At 35.0% G+C, this 22,073-nt stretch overlaps 4 protein-coding genes across 5 annotated transcripts; 2 read left to right on the plus strand and 2 right to left on the minus strand.

Moving 5' to 3' along the window:
- Positions 1-3,420: 3,420 nt before the first annotated feature.
- Positions 3,421-7,673, minus strand: CCT8 (chaperonin containing TCP1 subunit 8). Its single transcript, XM_089703164.1, has 6 exons — positions 7,504-7,673; positions 6,569-7,126; positions 5,932-6,306; positions 5,231-5,457; positions 4,274-4,469; positions 3,421-3,816 (listed from the first exon to the last, which is right to left on the minus strand). Exons 1-6 carry the CDS (start codon positions 7,561-7,563, stop codon positions 3,595-3,597), a joined length of 1,638 nt encoding a protein of 545 aa, XP_089559290.1. The 5' UTR covers positions 7,564-7,673; the 3' UTR covers positions 3,421-3,594.
- A 283-nt stretch (positions 7,674-7,956) lies between these two features.
- LOC149483021 (c-Myc-binding protein) lies at positions 7,957-8,668 on the plus strand. The gene is made up of 2 exons (XM_089703394.1): positions 7,957-8,118; positions 8,239-8,668. The coding sequence occupies exons 1-2, from the start codon at positions 8,104-8,106 to the stop codon at positions 8,485-8,487; spliced, it is 264 nt and encodes an 87-aa protein (XP_089559520.1). The 5' UTR covers positions 7,957-8,103; the 3' UTR covers positions 8,488-8,668.
- A 494-nt stretch (positions 8,669-9,162) lies between these two features.
- Positions 9,163-10,816, minus strand: ATPsynO (ATP synthase subunit O, mitochondrial). Its single transcript, XM_089703123.1, has 4 exons — positions 10,657-10,816; positions 10,328-10,582; positions 9,653-9,844; positions 9,163-9,403 (listed from the first exon to the last, which is right to left on the minus strand). The coding sequence occupies exons 1-4, from the start codon at positions 10,681-10,683 to the stop codon at positions 9,248-9,250; spliced, it is 630 nt and encodes a 209-aa protein (XP_089559249.1). The 5' UTR covers positions 10,684-10,816; the 3' UTR covers positions 9,163-9,247.
- Positions 10,817-11,018: 202 nt separating this feature from the next.
- LOC149483023 (eukaryotic translation initiation factor 2 subunit 3-like) lies at positions 11,019-21,926 on the plus strand. Of its 2 annotated transcripts, XM_089703155.1 has the most exons (9): positions 11,020-11,263; positions 11,414-11,588; positions 14,809-15,045; positions 15,359-15,576; positions 17,938-18,123; positions 19,147-19,329; positions 20,209-20,346; positions 20,972-21,120; positions 21,808-21,926. In XM_089703155.1, exons 1-9 carry the CDS (start codon positions 11,204-11,206, stop codon positions 21,863-21,865), a joined length of 1,404 nt encoding a protein of 467 aa, XP_089559281.1. In that variant the 5' UTR covers positions 11,020-11,203; the 3' UTR covers positions 21,866-21,926. The 2 variants fall into 2 exon arrangements, with proteins under 2 accessions (XP_089559280.1, XP_089559281.1); XM_089703154.1 differs by lacking the exons at positions 14,809-15,045; positions 15,359-15,576; positions 17,938-18,123; ... (2 more) ...; positions 20,972-21,120; positions 21,808-21,926 and adding an exon at positions 11,974-14,492 and having other exon boundaries at positions 11,019-11,263.
- Positions 21,927-22,073: the final 147 nt, after the last annotated feature.

The raw sequence follows: 22,073 nt of genomic DNA on the forward strand, positions 1-22,073 counted from the left end.
TTCGTAAATCGTAATATAGAATACATTTTTGACTGAAGGTGTATAGTCTCTTTTGCATTGAACAGTTAAATTTTAATAGTTAGTAAATCTTAAATAATGTGATCATTTTATTTTTGTAATTACTTAATACCTATTAAAGTTTGATTTTTCCTGGAAAAAATTCCATGTTACCTACCTAACTCATGTCAAAATCGATTAAAAGAAATAATTCATGATAGGTATTCAAATCACAATAACCATTGAAAAAATATTCAAACTATTAGAAATGTAGACTGAAATCTAGAGAAATATCGTCCAAATATCTCTTTGTATTTTCGTATAATAAACTATTTTAGAAACATTTTATGTTTTTATTTTATGCCCTGACTGATCCTAGTATATATATATAAAATATAGAAATCCTTAATAATATTATAAATGTGAAAGTGTGTTTGTTTGTCTTTCTTCCACGTCGCAACTCAGCGTACACAGTGGGACCTTGTACATATCAATATTCGTTTGATTGATCACCAATCACGCGCGACAGTAAAAAACGTGCGGTTAGCCGGCCTAGGCGTTAATATCTACGCAATTGGAATATTTTGCAATAAATATGTACATTACCGTCTTTACCATAGGGGCACAGGGGGCCAGTGCCCAGGGCCCCCCATCGTCTGGGGGCCCCCCTGGAGGAGATGTAGGACTGACAATTTTTCTCACATAAATCTCAAAATATTTTATTAAAAAGCAATACACTTTTCTCGTTGCCAGAACGTCAGATCATTTTCAGATTTATTCGAATCAAAACATCTATGTATAGGAATAATTCGAGTGATTCGAACACCATTATAATTAACTTATCAGACATTTACTCGAATTATTTATTTACTTATTAACGTAATATAATATATTTTTACTTGAATTATTTTGGTAATTATGAAAATTAATAACAAGTCTAAGTTTACAGAATAGCATACAAGGGCGTTGTGACAAAACTTTAATCTCTGGGCCTCTAGACAAGTGGCAGAAACGCTAGAGAATAGAATCCGCTATTGATACTAATTGATATAAGCGACGTTTTGCTAATGTTTCGGTCACACTACCAAGGACGACGACGACCACTACCAAAATTCCCATCCAGCCGAAATTTGGTAAAATTATTAAAAACACAATCTATACTTAATATTATAAAGCTGAAGAGTTTGTTTTTTTTGTTTGAACGCGCTAATCTCGGGAACTACTGGTGCGATTTGAAAATTTATTTCGGTGCTAAATAGCCCACTTCTTTGGCAAGATTATAAGATACCAAAATCGTTGAATTACTCCATGACGTTACGGTATTGTTATGATGCGACCTTGAAATTTTACTCTCAACGCGCCTAAAGAAGTTTCACTTCAAAAATATATTAAAATTTCCCAACCTTCTGTTACTAGGAAAAAAAATTTTCCTAAAAGTCAATAGATAATATATAGGTTTTTCGTGATTTTTACCGAAACGGTAAGTTTTATCATATAACCACGTCTTTTACCCAAATTGTAGATCATAAAATTATCTATACAAAAGAATCAATACATTATTTCCCTAAGATGTAGCTTCCTACCATTTTCTAAGATATAACGATTTATAAACTCATCCCATCCTTATAATATTATGCACACGTTTCTTAAATCACTTCACACCTAAATGATTTTATGATAAAACTTATCGTTTCAGTATTAATCGCGAAATCACCTATTTTTTTTATTTATTTATAACCTGGAATATGTTTTTTAATTCACGTACCGGATTGTATTTTATTTTTAGTAATCTTTTGAACAATTTTACTAATTTTCTGCTGGATATGAAATTTTGTAGTTTTAAAGGTCCTAGAATTTAGTGAACTCTGTTCACACCGGACCATTTCTATACGAATAGATGACAAGCGTTTTGACTTTTGCCATTTGCCTAGGCCTTGAATAAATTATGTAATACCGCACGCAATAATTTTGATCAATATGAAACGGCTACGAAAGAAAAAATCCAGATGCTAATTAAAAAGATAAATTTGAAAAAGAGAAAGGTAATTTGAAAAAGTTATTCTTAAAATATTTCTTAATTAAATTTAATTTAAGTCAACTTTGGAGCGCCATTACAGCAGCAGCGTTTCAAATGAATTATATAAAAAAAATAAGGAAAAAAAGTTTCCTCAAAAGACCATAATATAATATAAGATTGGTCAGAAGTAACTTTTTTGTAAAATGTATAAAAAAAAATGGAGCAAAAATTTTACATAGAAATTTTCTCGTTTCTTATTACTTCTTTAAGTTTCAATTTAGGGCAAAAACATATATAATTGTGGGAAAAAGTTTGTATACCTAGTTTGATTTCTTTATGTTTCAAAGGGCCCCCAATTCTTGTGTGCCCAAGGGCCCCGGCATAGTCTAAGACGGCCCTGAATATGTAGGTTCAGTATGCTAAGGCCGTAAAAGAAACAAAATTGGAACTAATCACTAGGTTTTATGCACGTTTGAATCTTTTTATATACAGGGTGTTTTGCGTTTAGAAATTTATTAGTATTTTTAACGTAATCAGCATATGCAAAACCGTAGTTCTATTGAGCAATGTACACCGACCGCGACGCGGACGCGGACGGCGGCACAGCCGTTATAGTTACCTAGGTAAAGTTCGATTCAAACCTAATGGCGGTTCGGAAGTTACGTGTCTCTGTAATAAGTATATTATAGTCTATAGTTAGGTGCAGGTGCGGGTGTTGGTGTACACAGGTCCCTTATCGTCCCGCTAATACCTAAAATTGTTTTCTGCGCATCGGATCGTACGATGTTCCGAGCCGCCATTAAGTTTGAATCGTACTATACCTACCCACTTTTATAACAAAATGTATTCGCATAGGTCGAAGACTTATACATATCCGTCTTTAAAAGGAGAAGGTTACTAAAGGTTACGAATACTTGAAGCGCGAGAAAATTTGTAATTATCGTATCATGCTAAAATGTGTAAAAAATATTATGCTGTCGCTGGCATTCCTTGGTATTATTACATATATGGGGCAATTTTGCTCGTAACGGCCGCGGCCGGCAATGCAAGGTAGTTTTTCAGATTGTTTTTCATACAAGTAAGTACATACTTATGATATAACTCGGTGAAACCTAATATTATAATATTATAGTATAGATTAATCGATATTATTCCAAAATTATGATATCTATACTAATATTATAAAGCTGAAGACTTTGTTTGTTTGAACGCGATAATCTCAAGATCAAGGGTCCGATTTAAAAAGTACATAACCCATTTATCGAGGAAGGCTATAGGCTATAATTTATATCGTAACCAACAGGGGGGGAGCCACGCGGGTGAAACCGTGAAGCGCAGCTAGTAAAACTATAATTAATAGCCTTGAAAGTAAATTCTATTGTTTTTCAAAATAATTAAAACAATCATACTTTTAGTAATTTTATTAATTAAAGTTAGTTTACAAGCTAAAATAGCATTAAACAAAATACTTCTTCAAGCTAAGAATACGAATTATGTATTATCTGTTAAAATAAAATGTGACCAATATGTATTAACTTAAATAATTCAAATGCATTGATGAAAAGGGGTAATTTAGTGAATTATGATTCGTCGTCGCTTCCTGCGGGTGCTTTTGGTTTTGGACCTCCGGCCCTCTTAGCCATGATAATTTGGTCAACTTTAAGAATGGTGGTCGCTGCACCAACTGCGTATTTAAGGCCCCAGTATTTCAATACGTATAGATCGAGAACACCCTTCTCAGTTGCGTCACACACTCCATTGCTTTCTGTGTCGATGTCGAAGCCGACATTCTTTTGGTTATCCTGTAAGAAAAATTTAAGTTTTTAATAAAGAATTTGTGGTCTTAATGCAGTAGTGTTTATCTGAAATTACTCAATCTAGAGACTCTAGAGTGATGATTTTTTTTTATTAAATAAGCGAAATAATACTTAGGATACGAACTGTGACATTTCATTAAAAATATAATTTATATGAATTGTCATAATATGGAAATAAATATGTGCTGAATCCTACTAATATTATAAAGGCGAAAGTTTGTATGGATGTATGGATGTTTGTTACTCTTTCACGTAAAAACTACTGAATGGATTTGAATGAAACTTTACCACAATATAGCTTATACATCAGAATAACACATAGGATAGGTTTTATCCCGGAAATCCCACGGGAACGGGAACTATGCGGGTTTTCCTTTGAAAACGCGGACGAAGCCGCGGGCGGAAAGCTAGTAAATAATAAATATTCCTAAATATTCCTTACCCTGTGTGCCTTGTAGATATTATTGACAACGTCAGTAGCGTTCGCTCCCGAGTTATCAGCGAGAGCTCTGGGCACACTCTCGAGTGCTACTGCAAACTTCCGCACTGCATATTGTTCTAAACCAGGCAAAGTGTCCGCGTATTGGAGGAGTCTTTGTGCCAGTTCTATTTCTGTAGCTCCGGCGCCGGGTAGGAATCTGAAATTTAACATTTATTAAATTCTTTTTTTTAAATAAATAAATAAATAATATAGGACATTATTACACAAATCGACCTATTCCCACAATAAGCCCAATTAAGGTACTAGGCGACGATAAATATAATATTTAATAAATAACTAGCTTTCCGCCCGCGGCTTCGCCCGCGTTTTCAGAGAAAAACCCGTTCCCGTAGGATTTCCGGGATAAAACCTATCCTATGTCCTTTCTCGGGTATCAAAATATCTTTATACCAAATTTCATGCAAATTGGTTCAGTAGTTCAGGCGTGGTTGAGTAACAGACAGACAGACAGAGTTACTTTCGCATTTATAATATTAGTATGGATTACTGTAATATAAACATTTCAAATTGCTAACTCCTTCTTTTATAGTACATATTTTCATGTGGACAACACAGTAATAATATGAATAGGTATCACAGAAAGTTAGGACTCTCCATTCAATTTAGAAAAATATAATCATATAAAAATATATAGGAACTATTTTTAAGCTATTGCATAGCTTCTATCGTGGGCCTTGAGCGCGGGGACCGAATCCAGAAATTCCGTAACGAATAACCTCACGCTCCCCACTCCGACGCGCGCGGAGGTGTGGCTTGAAGGCATAGCATGCAATAGGTTTACCGCGGCAGTCCCCGAGTGACACACGTCTTTTTATTGTAACTTCAATCAAAAATGATATGATACCAATCATAATAATTTACAGAATAAAGTTATCTAATTTAATTTATTCTCCTTACCTGCCATCCCGAGCAATGCCCTTGAATGTGTTGACACCATCGTCAATGGCTCTCTCGATATCATCCATATAGTTATCTGTGGAGCCTCTAATAACAACCGTCGCAATTCGAGACTCGGAGCTTTCCATAGAGAACACAACCACTCTAGTGTCACCGACTTCGTCCACTCTAACTTCGTCACAGTAGCCGAGTTCTTCAGCAGTGGGGGTTGTGAGGCGGGGCAGTACCTGGAAATAAGTGAATTTATAGTTTAGTTTATGGTCAACTAGATTTCCGCCCGCGGCTTCGCCCGCGTTTTCAAAGGAGAACCCGCATAGTTCCCGTTCCCGTGGGATTTCCGGGATAAAACCTATCCTATGTGTTAATCCAAGTTACCCTCTATACGTGTGCTAAATTTCATTGTAATTGGTTCAGTAGTTTTTATGTGAAAGAGTAACAAACATCCATATGTAGTATATTAAGACTAATTATAGAGTGTTTATATGCAACTAAACAGAAAATAGTAAATTTCATTGACGTATAATAATTAGTGATTGAAATAACAACACATTTTAAATATGACACAATCACAAGTTCTAAATTCTAAACTGTCTAATATAATACAAAAGAAGGTACTGACTTTATAAGACTCAAAGAGAATAACAAATTATTGCTAAAAATTAATTAGGAATTTCATTCTGAATACCATATGTTATACTTACTGTGGCATTAACAGTCCTGGCAAGGCGACGTAAATCAAACTTTGAGTTAAGACGGACAGCCATTACTCCGTATTTGTTCAAGAAATGCAACGCCATGTCACCAAACTTAGCGCCAGCCACAATAACCTTAACTCCAGTATCCGCAATATCTTTAATCTGTTTCTCAAGAAGAGATTCCTCGCCTTTACTAAAGTTAAGGAGTTCATCTGCCGATTTGATGAGAACTGTTCCCTTGGTCTCAGTTTGTGTGATGTCCACTGGACAGGAGTATACAGCTACTTTGGCTTTGGTAGCGTTGCTGATTTCTCCTTCCACCTCACGTTTGAACACCATACCAGATAGTACTTCTGATTGGAGGAGACCAGCTCCAAGGATCTATAAATTATATTATATAAATGAATAAAGACATGTCGACCTTAAAGAAAGACCTTAAAGAAATAAAAAAAGAGGAGGGTTGCACTCCAGGAGTGCCGGCAGAAGTGAAAACTTGATTATTTCACGTTCAGCATGTTTGATATCCATCCGTCTTACGCTTTTTCGATCAGGTCACGTGTCCTGACGCGAGTTTAAGATTTTATACCCAACGCCACTAAAGAAGTTTTCACTTCAAAAAAACAGTGTATTTATACAAAATTACCTTGCAAATCCTAACATTGTCAACATTGAATGTTGTTTTTTCTGGTAGGATTGCAATACAAGCCTTAGCTACTAAATTAGCTATAAAATCTTCATTGCCATACTGCTTGGCCATTATAGAGGGCTTGATGCCTTTGACAACCTCATCATAGTTCTTGCAATCTTTGATTTCATGGTTCACAAGTTCAGGCAGTATTTCTAGGCATTTATCGAGAGCTTTTTCATAGCCCTCGGCTATTTCACTTGTGGTGACTCCCAAACGCAATAATTCTTCAGCTTGCTCCAATAACGCACCAGATATAACAATAACAAAGTTTGTGCCGTCACCAACTTCTGAGTCTTGCATTTGACTGGCTAAAACCATCAATTTAGCTGCTGGGTGTTCAACATCTAACTCCCGAATGATTGTGCCTGCATCACTTGTGACAAACTGCTTTTCAATGTGGTTGATGATCATCTTGTTCATACCATTGGGACCATAAGCAGACCGCACACTTTGTGCAAATTGTTTGCATGCATTTATGTTGCGGTATACTGCTTCCTCTAAACCAGAGAACATCTGAAAAGTACGAATTATACATGAAAATTGTCAAACTAATTAACGCAAACTAGATCAGACACAAAAGAAAACGACAAGTAAATTACGCGGTAAGTTACCCGGGGATGCATTTAATGCATCTAGATATTTATTAGTCATTTTATGAGTAAAATAAACAACACCGAAGTCGTCGTGGTTAGAAGTTGATTTATTAAAAAGTATTGAAAAATGATACTTTTAAACAAGTTATTCATGTGCATTTTAACGGTTTAAATGAGAAAAAGCTATTTGATTTAGATTTCTTATTCAATTTCGACAAAGAATTAACAAAATGTAGTCATATGGTCTGCCGCACATGACAGTAGTACATGGATTTTGGTTATAATTGAGAAACTTACGCGAGCACCTTCCTTTAACATTTGGGGTACACCCGGAGCTTTAGGAATATGTAAAGCCATTTTTCTTTTATTTTTAGTTTCTTTTAGGATATAAATTAGTTTAAATAATGAGTAAATATATTACTCTGAACAAAACCGCACGAACTATACCATAGACAATGTAACTGAAACTGACAGAGTCTCGGACAGAGTATAGACAACATCACAACAACCATAGATAATCAACGAAGAGCTCATCATACGCTTGTTGTATGTTATTGAGTTATTCTCTGTCTACGTACCTATGTTACAGACATTATCTTTTGTTGGTCAATGCTAAACTTTCACTCTGACCAAGACTCGGACTATACACTTTTTTTTATTGTTTTGAGATTTTGAGCCATAAATTATTTGTATATTGTAATTGCCATACAGAAAAAAAAAAAACAAATTCAATCGAATGACAATTGACAATCAATTTATCCAAAATTGACAGAGGCGTTTTTTGTGTAGGTACTTTGGTTTTTGGTTGCGAATTTTGTTAAATTTAACCAAAACCTAAATCAATTGAATTTACTCTAGTATTTTCAATCATTACACTAACAATAGCAAATATTTAAAATGTCCTCATACAAGGTAACCTGTTTTACTTTCAAATGTCTTCCTACGGTTATTGTTTACTCGATGTTTTTAATAATTAATAGCTATTTTCAAAATAAAATAACATCATTAGGTTATTTATTTATTGCTTTTTAGCCTATTGATTCAAAAAGGGAAGAATTTCGTCGATATTTAGAACGAGCTGGTGTTATGGATGCGTTGACCAAAGTTCTAGTTAGTCTCTACGAAGAACCTGATAAACCAGAGGATGCTTTAGAATACGTCCGTAAGCATCTAGGTACAGAGGGGGGAGATGATGAGTTAGAGGCTGCACGAGCTAGGATTGCAGAATTAGAAGCAGAAAATGCCTTGCTCAAAGGAGAAGCAGCTCCAACAGAAGGATAGATTAATTCGAAAATTATTAAGTTAAAAAGATGATCTCAATTCACTGATCTCAAGTCATTTGTTGATCTTACAAATTATAATAAGTTACTTAATGTAAGAGTTATATTTCTGTTGTACGTGCAGAAAGCACAATTTTGTTTGTTTAAAAGCTTTTATGTATTAATATAAGTTAGAAAAATTATGCTTTTGTTTTCATTTTAACCCTCAGTAGAATATATTTTAGTTTGTGAAAATTTTTTAAAAATGAAAATCAAAATGATTTGACATAAATGTAGATAAGTGTAATGTGTTTTTTGGGGCAAAAATATTATATGGCTAGAAGTACATATATTAGTAATTTTTGTGAAAAATATTCATGTATTATGTACATAAATGTATTTTACATTCTCATGTAAGATAATTTATATGGAGAATCAATTATCCCTGTTGGTTTTTAAAATGTAGCAAAATTATGAAAAGGAGCAAAATTAAACTGACTATTGGGAAATTGCAATTGAATAACAATTGAATTTAGGAAACAATATTTTACTTATTTTTGTATGTAATTTGTAACAATGTATGCAAAACACCATTTACAACTTTTTTGGCATAATCAGACATTTAATAAAAAGCCTGTTGAATTTATAGAGTGATAAAGATGTCTGCAATATATACATTCAAAATAACACACACAAGTAATCTTCACTGATTTATTATTCAGTAAACATTGGATTGGAACCATAAATTATTTCTACACTGTATCCTTAATCTTGTCTATGATTTAAGCTGAGGCGCTGATGAGTTCTGTGTATTTCTTCACTTTACTGGCAACACTCATGTCCACATACTTGTCACCGATGGACACAATCATGCCTCCCATCAAAGAGGGGTCTACAGAAGCTGTGAGGTGCAGAGACTCATTTCCCTTGAGGAATTTCTGGAAAAAGAAAAATATTAAAGTGAAACTTTTATTACATCGTCTCAAACTTTTTGGTCTGTGTAGCGCATGTCGCGTGACGGTCGAACCGTACGATAATTATCGTACAAATACGATAATTTTGTGCCTAAGTTTCACTTTTACTGTGGTTTCATAAAACCACACAACATATAAAATTACAATTCAAGATGACTTCTAAAACATTGTTAAAAATGTTATTGAGTATATTGTTTAGACTTAGATTCTTACCTTAAGAGCAGCTTCCAGGTTTTGTTTCTGAGTGGCATCCAGAGGCTTGGCAGTTATAACAGTGCAGGTAACTTCACCACGGTGGGCGGCCATGATTACTTTGAAAGCATTGATGATGTTTTCCAGCTTGTTAAGACGTCCGTTATCAGCCAATAAACCCAAAAGGTTGCTGGTTGTAGCACACATGTTTGTCTGTTGATATTTAAGTAAATTGAAAACTGCTTATAAATATTCCGTTTTGCAGATACAGCATTTTTTATAATACATATTTGAAATCTGGAAGCTTTTGCAGTCAAGTTCTTGGCTTATATAACAAAATATTGATATTTCAATTTGATTAGAAAATATCTTGTTAGGATTGTTTCATAACTGGCCAATTCTTTACATACTAAGTATGTATAAAATATAATATACAAATATTACACAAGAAAAGAAACAACATACACATACAGTTTTTCAAATTATTTGTTCATATAAAGGTACTTATTCACACTAGAACAGTAGCAACTTATTTAAATTTTGTTAATTTATTTTAAACAAAATGTTAAATAAGGCTGAATGTAAAATATTTCCACTGTTAAGATGAAATCCAATTATCTGATAATTGTCCGACAACATAGAAGCTTCATTATATAAAAAACATAAGAATAATCATGGAAATATTGTTTAACATACCTTTGTGGCAACATGTTTCAATGCATCAGCCTTAATACTTCTCTTCAGAACAGGGTTCAAAATGAATTCCTTGAGTATAGGGTCAGATTTCATTGATTTTTGGAAGTAAGACAACTCTTTTTCGACTGCATCCAAAGCTTTGGTCTTAGAAGCTGCTGAATATAAAGCTGCGGCGTATCTGCCTTCTAAGCCAAAGATTTGAATAGGAGCTTTGACCATCTGAGATGCAGCCGAGGACGTGCTGAGGGATCGCACCTGATAAGATTACGTAATGTGTTACTAATAAATAAATTTTGAACATAAACATATCTAAGCATTAAAATGTTTACCAGCATATTAGCCTTCATCACGGACATGGTGATATTTGTATTGTACGAACAAACTAGAAATTATATCACCCTCAATAGGTTCGGCTCCAGCAATAAATACCATGCCAATTTGCCAAAGCCAAATGTCAAATTTATGTCGAATATGACAGAAATGTAAAAATTGTTTCTGGTTAAAAAAATATTATCAGTATAATAATAACATTACAATTTTAATAATAAAAACAAGAAATTAAATAACTTGATGCAATGTAATTATATTTCTTTTTAGTTTTGAAAGGTATAATTGAATGATGCTACAGTATAAAATTGAATGATATTTGTTTTCTTTATTTTTGCTCATTGCTGTCAATTCGACAGGTGACATTAATGACATCAGACATACCCGCCGTACCTGCCGCATCTCAACTAAAATTTATTATAGCCACGCTATATATTTTAATAGGTTAAGGGTTATAGTTTAATGTGTAGCTTTTCAAATACTACATATAATTGTAGCGTTTCTTTGTTACACAAAATTTTCCTATAATACTAAGAAAATTTAAGGAAAATGGCTTCGAGTGAAGGCCGTGCTCAGTCAAACTTGCATCAGCAAGATTTGTCTAAATTGGTGCGTACTTACTAATTTATTAACTCAAAATAGCAATATGTTGCATTATTTTCCTCTAAATAATAACTTTAGATTAACATCTATGTGTCATATGTAAAACAAGATATTGCATCAGTTTTGAAAGTTTTCGTTAACGTGTGCTGTTTTTAGGATGTCACAAAGCTATCGGCTTTATCGCCAGAAGTTATATCGAGACAAGCAACTATCAATATTGGAACTATTGGACATGTAGCTCATGGAAAATCAACTGTAGTGAAAGCTATTTCGGGAGTACAAACTGTCAGATTTAAAAATGAACTGGAGAGAAATATTACTATTAAACTGGGTGAGTATTTTAGTTACTTAATTATTAAAAATATGATATTTTTAATGGTTGTCATGCAATTAAAAAAACACAAAATGTTTTCTTATATGCACCCACTTTAAATTATTATTTCTTATACATATTTGTTGTGTTATATATATTTGTTATTACATTTTTATTGTATTAAGATGATGGATACCAATATAATCATAAACTTTAAAAACAAACATGTATTTAAGTTTACCAAAGTAAATGTATCTACATAAAAATTCTTACTTAATTCAAGTTCTTTGCAATATACCATGTGAATGAATAATTGCCTATCTTATATTTCCTTCTACTTAAATTTATATAAACAATGAAATATGAATAAATGATGTTAATCAAAACACATGGTATGTTGCAGAGCGCCTGTCTGACTCAGTTATAAGAATGTTTCGTGCAAGAGCTGATGAAAGGGATGAACATATGTTTCATGAAAGGATAAGAAGAGCAAATAAAAGAATTTTACCTCCCGAGCCAGATCTTACCCCAGAAAAGCCTCCAGCTAAAAAGCGTAAGAAAGGGATACAAGATCCAGAAGAATTCATCATAGAAAGCATCCTAGACTTTAAATTTCTGAATGGACTGGAATATTTCTACATTAAATGGAAAGGATGGCCAGATAGTGCAAATACATGGGAACCCATAGAGAATCTTGATAATTGCCCTGAGATTTTGAGAAAGTTTTTATTAGAAAAAGAGGAATTGTATTGTGAACAATTTGAAAAATTGGAAAATGAATTGTCATTTGACAATTTGCTTTCAGAAGAAAATCTCATCACAAGAATAGATGAATTTGAATATTTCTCCCATTTTGAATTGAAGGAAAAACTTATATTGAAGTATCTCATTATGATCACCTTGACCATATCGGAAGAAAGTCATGTTACAGATTTAGTTCAGGAGACAAGAGATACTTTACAATTATACACAATGACAAGGAAGAGATGTCGCCAGCTTATGGCACTAAAGCAATGGGAGGAATATCTCAATCAAGTAGATAAATGCAAGAAATTATGTGTGGAAAATGAAGTTGATCTGGCTGGCCCTCCTGAAAATTTTACTTATATCAATGAATCAATTCCTGGTGCAGGTGTTATAATACCTAATGATCCTCCTATTGGTTGTGAGTGTACAGCATGTAACTGTCGCTCAAATACATGTTGTGGAATGCAAGCTGGTTTCTTTGCATACACACATAATAAGAGACTACGAGTAGCATCTGGAACCCCAGTCTATGAATGTAACAAAGCATGTAAATGTTCCACGGACTGCAATAATCGAGTTGTACAAAGAGGCAGGACTTTTAAGCTTACAATATTTAGAACTGCCAATGGTTGTGGCTGGGGTGTCAGAACGGAACAAAAAATCAGACAGGGCCAATTTCTCTGCCAATATATTGGTGAAGTGATAACATTTGAAGAAGCTGAAAAAAGAGGGAGAGAATATGACGCAAATGGGTTGACATATCTGTTTGATTTAGACTTCAATTCCGTGGAAAATCCATATGTTGTTGATGCATGCAACCTAGGAAATGTGTCACATTTTATAAATCACTCATGTGATCCAAATTTAGGTGTGTGGGCTGTATGGGCAGATTGCCTTGATCCAAACCTTCCAATGTTAGCTCTATTCGCGACACGAGATATCGAAGCTGGCGAAGAAATTTGTTTTGATTACTTACAAAAGTCGTCTGAAAGTGAAGAAGATATCACTAATACTCCTCAAAAACTCGAAAATGGTAATGTTGATGTAGAACAGAGTGTTCCGAGTCCGTCAGAAGCAAATACCGCTGATTCAGCAGTATCTCCTATCAAATCAAGATTTGAAATTCAGCAGCAGAATAGAGCAATGTTACGAAACTTAACCGAGTGCAAATGTGGTGCAACTAAATGTAGAAAATATTTGTTTTAATTCTATGTAACTAGAATATTAGTGATAAAATGCATGAAATTGGATTATGGTTGAGTTCTAAATGAAATAGTTTTAAAGGTTTTGATTGCTGTTATACAGTATTAATTGAATATGTTTACATTCTAAACTTTATAATAAGTATATACATAAATCCTTATGTTAATTCTTCTGAATTTTATTGTTTTGGAAATTTTCATTTTTATTGTTTGACCATGAATTCATCTTTCAATCTTTCCCATGAATTGTTTTTCAACTTAAGTTTAAAATATACACTAACTGAATAAATGTGAACGAATAACTTAAACATTGTTTCAAAAATCACAGAATCTCATAAATCCTAAACATACTTATCAAGTTATGATAAGTTTAAACAAGTTACATATTTTGTATCTCAAGTGACCAAAATGTTATACATAAAAATTAAAAATATTATACAATTTACATAATTATATGACTATACAATAAACCACAATTGTAATAGGTAAACTAACAATATAATATTATATTCTACATAAATATAATATTTATTACATTTCTATTTTGAATAGTTGTTAGAAAGAAAAAAAATACGTGTGGCACTAGGGGACTGCCGCGGTAAAGCTATTGCATAGCGTGCCTTCAAGCCACACCTCCGCGCTCGTCGGAGTGGGGAGCGTGAGGTTTTTTCGTTACGGAATTTCTGGATTCGGTCCCCGCGCTCAAAGCCCGCGATAGAAGCTATGCAATAGCTTAAAAATTATAAGCATTTATTTAGTTCTTAATTTGAATAGGAACAAATTTAGAATGTTATAAAAAGAAGAATAAATTTATATTGTAAGAGCTTGTATAGTGCCTTAGAAAATTAGTTGTAGGTATAAGTTATTTTTAAATGTATGTTTAGTATGATGACCTTTACATTTACAACAGTAAAGTACATAATTTTGGAAATATTTTTTGAAATAAATGCGCTATTTTAAATTATTTTTTATTGACCCTTTACACACAACTAGAACAAGAAGTAATCAATGATGTATACTGAACACAATCACAAGAAAAGAAAAAAAAATCCATGTTAATTGTAATTAGATGACAGAATCTTTTATATGTATTTCCAACAAACTGGACAAGTCTACATTATTTGTTTATTTGGATAACTTTTTTATACACTTCAAATGTATCTAGTCCTCTCGAAAACAACCCTATTCTTCACACAGATGTTTTAGAGTCCAGAAGTACCATAACTAGATATAATTTGTTTCAAAGACGTTCGAACGAAGCACACATCAATACGCATCAACATTTGCAGGTTACGCGAACGCGAAGATCTACAAATGCGACAACCCCAAGTGTCCGAGACCGACGAGTTTCATATCGGGCGGTTCGTCAAAGGACGACAACTTCCCGTGCTTACGGCCCGCTTGTACCGGCCGCTTTCAGTTGGTTAGACACGTGAGCTTTGTGGACTGCCCCGGGCACGACATTCTCATGGCCACCATGTTGAACGGAGCCGCTGTTATGGACGCCGCGCTGTTGTTGATCGCTGGTAAATTGGGTCTTTATTGGAATTTTATTAGTTCACATTGTGTTGCAATATAGGGAAATGTTTATCAAATTCGACTTTCGCCAAAATCGGAGTTATCCTCTTAAGATTTAATTTCTTCCGCATTTACCTTCTTTTCCAGAAAAAAAGAAGGCTATCATGTATCCTACAAGTTTTTTTTTCTTTTTTTCAGCTCATGTCTTTTCTTATTTGATAATAAAATAATACCTATACCAAAAGCTATAGACATCGTCTTCGATGCTCTTGCTGCAGAGAATTGACTATCAGATGTACCTAAAATAGCGAAATTTCCCAGGTAACGAATCCTGCCCACAACCCCAAACAAGTGAGCACTTGGCCGCCATCGAGATCATGAAGTTGAAGCACATCCTCATCCTACAGAACAAGATCGACCTGGTCAAGGAGGGTCAGGCGAAGGAACAGCACGAACAGATCGTTAAGTTCGTCCAGGGAACTGTGGCTGATGGAGCACCCATCATACCCATCTCTGCGCAACTGAAGTATAATATTGAGGTATTGTTTATATTATGTTATCTATACTTATATACTAATATTATAAAGAGGAAAAGTTTGTAATTATGTATGTATGTATGTATGGTTTTCACGCATAAACTACTGGACCGATTTCAAAAATTCTTTCACCATTAGAAAGCTGCATCTTCACTGAACAACATAGGCTATATTGCATTTTGAAAAAAATGCAATAATGTAACCCAAGGTGTAAAAAATTCCTCAATAAAAGTTCTGTCATCGCGTGCGCTGCGGAATCTATGGAAGATAGAACAAAAAAATGTTCTACGGTATTATAGAATGGATCAATATCTACAAGAAAGTCCGCGATACCATATGTCCATCTTCGGTATAGGTAAACCAGAATCTGATGGCAATTAGGGAAATCAAAATTTTGAGTGTGCAACCCTAGGGAAAATGGACTGAACGATCTTGATACTGTTTATTTTTTATTTTGTCCTCAATATAATTAGTCACATTACATAAGTGGACATTACTGTACTTAATAATGAGATATCCACTTAATATTATGTAGGTTTTTTTTCGAAGATTTTGTACTCACATGTATAATATAGGTACATATTACTTTTAAACAGGTAATACATACTATTATTTACACATACCTATATGTGTATATATTCATTATCATTATGCCATATGAAAATATCGATGTCATGATAATGTAGATCAAAACTAGACTGCTTATAATTTTTTATAAAATAAAATAAGAATAAAATAAAATACAACTATGTTTATTTTCGTAAGTAATAACAGATACACACATTATAAAATTGACTTGGACAGCTTGGACTTGACGAATAGCCGTATTGGAAACTCCTGTAATAAGTTTTCATATAATTATATTATAATCAACAAACAAATATAATAGTTACCTACATTTAATATTTTTTAATTTAAAGTATCAAAACGGGTAAGTCCAGTTTACCAATAAAATCTTCAAAATTGAAAATTGTGGTGTGTTTGACCCTTCTTCATCGAATATTTTTCTTTACACATTATAAACAACACCTCTTGCTTCTGATCGCAGCGGCTTTTTCGACATTGTCGAAGATTTTTTAGACAAAATCCTAAAAATTATTCATCAACTGCAAAGAAGACAAATAATTTGACAACCAATTTGATAGTTGTCAAATAAGTTGCCACATGAAAATCTTTTATTTCTTAAATATAAATATGCCATCAGATTCTGGTAGACCTATAGTTATGTTACTACAACAACTTTTTTACGTTTTCAAAGTAAATAGAAGTGCCGGCAGTAATCAAACCATGTTATCCATACACATATATTAATCCTTATCCCATTAAATGATGTTTTATTATAGACTGTTTCAATACCAGCAAAATACTTTTTAAATGAAAAGAATTGGATATTCCATTCAAACGATATAACGAATTTTTAAAAGTGTCAATCTACAGAAAATAGTAGGTATACTGTTCGAGCAGGCCGTAGTGCGGGACGGGGTAAAGTAGATTTTCATGTGATTAAAAATTAAACCTATAGCACACCCCGGACACTCCATACAAAATTATCGTTTTGACAGTCACACTGTAGAGACTGCAAATGTGTGTGTTAACGCTTTATGGTTGGCACATTTGTGACTAGCGTAAAAAAAAATTCGCGTTTTTCTGATGAAATACATCCGTAAACAGCACAATATCTAACCATTTTCTACGAAAAACGATAATCACAAATCCAAAATAATAAAATTACTTTAAGTCAATTTGATTAATGTTGTCAATCTTCGTTGCGTATCGTCCTTGCAGAAAAATATGGCCCATTTTAATCACGATCGCGCGGGGTTAGGTAAGTTTAATTTTGGCGGAGAGTGTCCGTTCTGTAGCGTTTAGCTACTATTATGTATTCTGTGCCTATAGTCCGACCTATAGTAGACTTTTCATTGTCACGATATCGCTATCTATGCGGGTGAAACCGCAGGGCATTGCTAGTGGGATATAATTTTGACGTGACAACGTCTTATAATTCGATATAGCCGGCTGCACGCGAGAAAAAACATGACTCATGCGGCGTTACCTCGCTCTGAGGCGTTCCATGTAAGGCTTGAAGTGCAAGCGAGAGCGCGGAACTAGCGTCAAAGAAGCACAATCGGACGTTGTCACGTTCAACTATCGTCAGTAAACCGACTTTACAGACAAGCAATTTTTTGTGTACTTACTAATTATATTTCACTGATGTTTGTTCCTTTATTCACATGCTTTTAAAAGTGACTACAGTGCACAATCTTTAAAACTATTGCCATTTATAAAAAAAAATTGTACAAGATAAGTATTGACTTGGCCCGACCTGATCTCACTTGACCGTCATGATTTTGTATCCGCTCGCAGGTGCTGTGCGAGTACATAACGAAGAAGATCCCGGTACCGTTACGCGACTTCACGTCCCCGCCGCGCATGATCGTGATCCGCTCGTTCGACGTGAACAAGCCCGGCTGCGAGGTCGACGACCTGCGCGGGGGCGTGGCCGGCGGCTCCATACTGCAGGGCGTGCTCACCGTCGGCATGGAGATAGAGGTACACACACACACTCCATACTGCAGGGCGTGCTCACCGTCGGCATGGAGATAGAGGTACACACACACACTCCATACTGCAGGGCGTGCTCACCGTCGGCATGGAGATAGAGGTACACACACACACTCCATACTGCAGGGCGTGCTCACCGTCGGCATGGAGATAGAGGTACACACACACACTCCATACTGCAGGGCGTGCTCACCGTCGGCATGGAGATAGAGGTACACACACACACTCCATACTGCAGGGCGTGCTCACCGTCGGCATGGAGATAGAGGTACACACACACACTCCATACTGCAGGGCGTGCTCACCGTCGGCATGGAGATAGAGGTACACACACACACTCCATACTGCAGGGCGTGCTCACCGTCGGCATGGAGATAGAGGTACACACACACACTCCATACTGCAGGGCGTGCTCACCGTCGGCATGGAGATAGAGGTACACACACACACTCCATACTGCAGGGCGTGCTCACCGTCGGCATGGAGATAGAGGTACACACACACACTCCATACTGCAGGGCGTGCTCACCGTCGGCATGGAGATAGAGGTACACACACACACTCCATACTGCAGGGCGTGCTCACCGTCGGCATGGAGATAGAGGTACACACACACACTCCATACTGCAGGGCGTGCTCACCGTCGGCATGGAGATAGAGGTGTGAACTTGCGTTTGCATCGTATTGAACTTACTATTCTGCGTGATCGCTCGTTTAACAATATATTAATGTGTAATGTGTACTGTTTAATATACTGTGTGTTTCATTTCTTTTAATTGATTTTATGTTTTTTGTTTGTATTATGTATATTTTTTTGTGTTCTATGAATAAACGAGTTATTTATCTATCTGTCTATCTACTGTGTCTTTTTTGTCAATGTACAGGTTATGCAAGTAGATATATTATTTTAAATGTGATTTTTCAGAAGTCGTTTGTAATTAGTTATCTAATCTAACTGGTGTTTGCCAGAAGTAGCTTGTCTTTGATCTAATCTACCTCGTATCTCTGCAGGTCCGTCCCGGGCTGGTGAGCAAGGACTCAGAAGGGCGGCTCACGTGCCGGCCGATCTTCTCGCGCATCGTGTCGCTGTTCGCGGAGCAGAACGAGCTGCAGTTCGCGGCGCCGGGCGGGCTCATCGGTGTGGGCACGCGCATCGAGCCCACGCTCTGCCGCGCCGACCGGCTCGTGGGACAGGTGGGATACAATACATACGTGTACCGACCGATCTATATCGATAATAATATAACAATATAATCCATACTAATATTATAAATGCGAAAGTAACTCTGTCTGTCTGTCTGTTACTCAATCACGCCTAAACTACTGAACCAATTCTCATGAAATTTGGTATGGAGATATTTTGATACCCGAGAAAGGACATAGGCTACTTTTTATCCCGGGAAAATGACGCAATCCCGGAAATCCCACGGGTACGGGAACTATGCGGGTTTTTCTTTGACTGCGCGGGTGAAGCCGCGGGCGGAAACCTAGTATGTATTAAATAACATAACAAAACCTTCAGCTATGAACATTGATCTATATTATAGAAATAATCAGTATAGCGATTTATCTATTACTAGCTTCCGCCCACGACTTTGTACGTGCATCCCCGTTTTTCCCCGTTCCCGCAAGTTCAGGAAATCCTTTCTTAGCGGATGCCTACGTCCTAACATCTACCTGCATGCCAAATTTCAGCCCGATACGTCCAGTGGTTTGGGCTGTGCGTTGATAGATCACTATATCAGTCAGTCACCTTTGAGTTTTATACCAGGTGAAAGGTAAGACGTCAGACGAATTTAGACAGGAGCTTCTTCTACTCATGATACTGAACAACTTTTGTTCTACAACTTTGCTGAATTCGTAGAAAAAAAATTGGACTTTGTATGGAAATCGGTCAGCTGATTAGCGAAGTTTCCTTACAAAGTCCAATTTTTTTTCTACGAATTCAGCAAAGTTGTAGAACAAAAGTTGTTCAGTTTCATGAGTAGAAGCTCCTGTCTAAATTCGTCAAACGTCTTACCTTTCACCCTGTATATATAGATTTTTAAATGTTAATAAGATTGTCTATATCAGGTGTTAGGAGCAGTGGGAGCTCTACCGGGAATCTTCGTGAAGCTCGAAGTGTCGTACTATTTGCTCAAGCGACTGCTCGGAGTTCGTACCGAGGGGGATAAGAAGGCCGCTAAAGTACAGAAATTGACTAAGAACGAGGTGGGTTTTATGCTATTTATTATTATATTATTTTAGATTGTTTAACGAATGTTAAGCAGTTATAATATATCCAGAAAACATATAGCTTTATTTGTTGAAAAAGTAACTTGTACATAGATTAAATGGGAAAATGCTGGAAATTTTACAGATCACATTTTTAAAATGTGCAATGTTATGTTATACTTACGTAAAAAAATGGTTGCTTTTTTAAAACAGTCAATTTTTTTTTTTTTAATTTTGCCCCCTATTTTTAAATAACATTAGTTGGAACTAATTACAACTCTACTATTTAAGCTGAATAAATGAAATGTTTTTCATGCAGTAAAGTAACAATTGCACACGATATAGGTGCATTTATAATCAGTAATTACATGAATTTCTGCTTATACTGTTAACAGTAAAGCTATAATGAACAAAATTCATGTAAATAAATAATAAATAAATATTTCAGGACAATTTTCACACACGACACAATCTGATCCCATAATAAGCTTTCGCTTGTGTTATGGAAACCAGATGGCTGATAAACATACATATATAATTTTTAAATAAATACTTATATAAATAATTAACACCCAGACATAGAGCAAATATCGAAAAATTATGATGATTTAATACATTACAGGCGCTCCTAGTAAACATCGGATCCCTCAGTACGGGCGGACGAGTGTTAGCAACAAAGGCCGATTTGGCCAAAATAGCTCTCACTTCGCCTGTTTGTACTGAAGTCGGGGAAAAGGTGGCCCTTTCCCGTAGGGTCGAGAACCACTGGAGGTATGTGACCATAGAGAAACCGATTAATTTATTAATGCACGCCCAATGCCCATTTACGAAATCGATTTAGGGCCGATTTTTCAACGCTTGGATAAAACTTATCCGTCCAATAAAGTATTACACGATAATATAAACTGTCACGTAAACTGTCAAATACTGGCAATTAGAATAAGTTTCTAATTATACATTATTCGACGAATAAGTTTTATCCAAGCGTTGAAAAATTGGCCCTTAATAATAAACCCTTTGCCCAATGTCAATTTACGCACACAAAACACGGATGTAAGGTCCGCAAAAAAGGCATCGCCCATAATATGGTATCGCTAATTTTTGTATTAACAAGATATTTTTCAATTATTACACTACTAGCTTATCGCCCACAGCTTTGCCCGCGTGTTCATAATAGCTTTCCTAGGTGTAAAAATATCCTAGTTGTCCAAGTTTACCACTGCGTGTGCCAAATTTCATTAAAATCAGATCTGCAGTTTTTAAGTGAAGGATTAACAAACAAACAAACATACTAACTTTCGCATTTATGGAGCATTTCATACATTACAGGTTAGATCAAAACTTATTTAGATTTTTCTATCGTTTCAAAATTTAGTGGTAGTTATTTATACATAGTTATAATGTGTTATATATTATAAAGGTTCAAAATAATAAAATGTGTATTTTCTTTTTTTTCAGATTAATCGGTTGGGGACAGATCCAGGGAGGAGAAACTATCGAACCGCTAAAGAATTGAAAATATCGCTCTTAGCTTTTATATTGTATTTTAAATATTTAATAAAACATTATATATACACTTTCTGCTTTTTATTTATTTCACAAATTCGTAAAAGTTTGTTGAGATAATATTATGTTAACTAACTTATGTGATGTATCTAAAACAACCATACCTACACGTTCGAATCATGTAAATGCTTAGTGTCAATGCTTAATGTTTATTAGGG

Source organism: Colias philodice, chromosome 14 (genome assembly GCF_061535455.1).
Source record: "Colias philodice isolate Cphi_HAF_F1 chromosome 14, ilColPhil1 Martin Lab GWU primary, whole genome shotgun sequence".
Classification (NCBI taxonomy): domain Eukaryota; kingdom Metazoa; phylum Arthropoda; class Insecta; order Lepidoptera; family Pieridae; genus Colias; species Colias philodice.

Bases quoted from the DNA above. Each gene is read 5' to 3' on its own strand.
- ATPsynO (XM_089703123.1), bottom strand. From the start codon at position 10,683: ATGTCCGTGATGAAGGCTAATATGCTG. The intron at 9,845-10,327 runs GTATGTTAAACA...AAATATCAACAG, and splicing joins TGAAACATGTTGCCACAAAG to ACAAACATGTGTGCTACAAC. The intron at 9,404-9,652 runs GTAAGAATCTAA...TTCTTTTTCCAG, and splicing joins ACCTGGAAGCTGCTCTTAAG to AAATTCCTCAAGGGAAATGA.
- CCT8 (XM_089703164.1), bottom strand. From the start codon at position 7,563: ATGGCTTTACATATTCCTAAAGCTCCGGGTGTACCCCAAATGTTAAAG. The intron at 5,458-5,931 runs GTAAGTATAACA...ACTTATTTCCAG, and splicing joins CCAGGACTGTTAATGCCACA to GTACTGCCCCGCCTCACAAC. The intron at 3,817-4,273 runs GTAAGGAATATT...TTTTTCTTACAG, and splicing joins ATATCTACAAGGCACACAGG to GATAACCAAAAGAATGTCGG.
- LOC149483023 (XM_089703154.1), top strand. From the start codon at position 11,204: ATGGCTTCGAGTGAAGGCCGTGCTCAGTCAAACTTGCATCAGCAAGAT. The intron at 11,264-11,413 runs GTGCGTACTTAC...TGCTGTTTTTAG, and splicing joins AGCAAGATTTGTCTAAATTG to GATGTCACAAAGCTATCGGC. The intron at 11,589-11,973 runs GTGAGTATTTTA...GGTATGTTGCAG, and splicing joins AAATATTACTATTAAACTGG to AGCGCCTGTCTGACTCAGTT.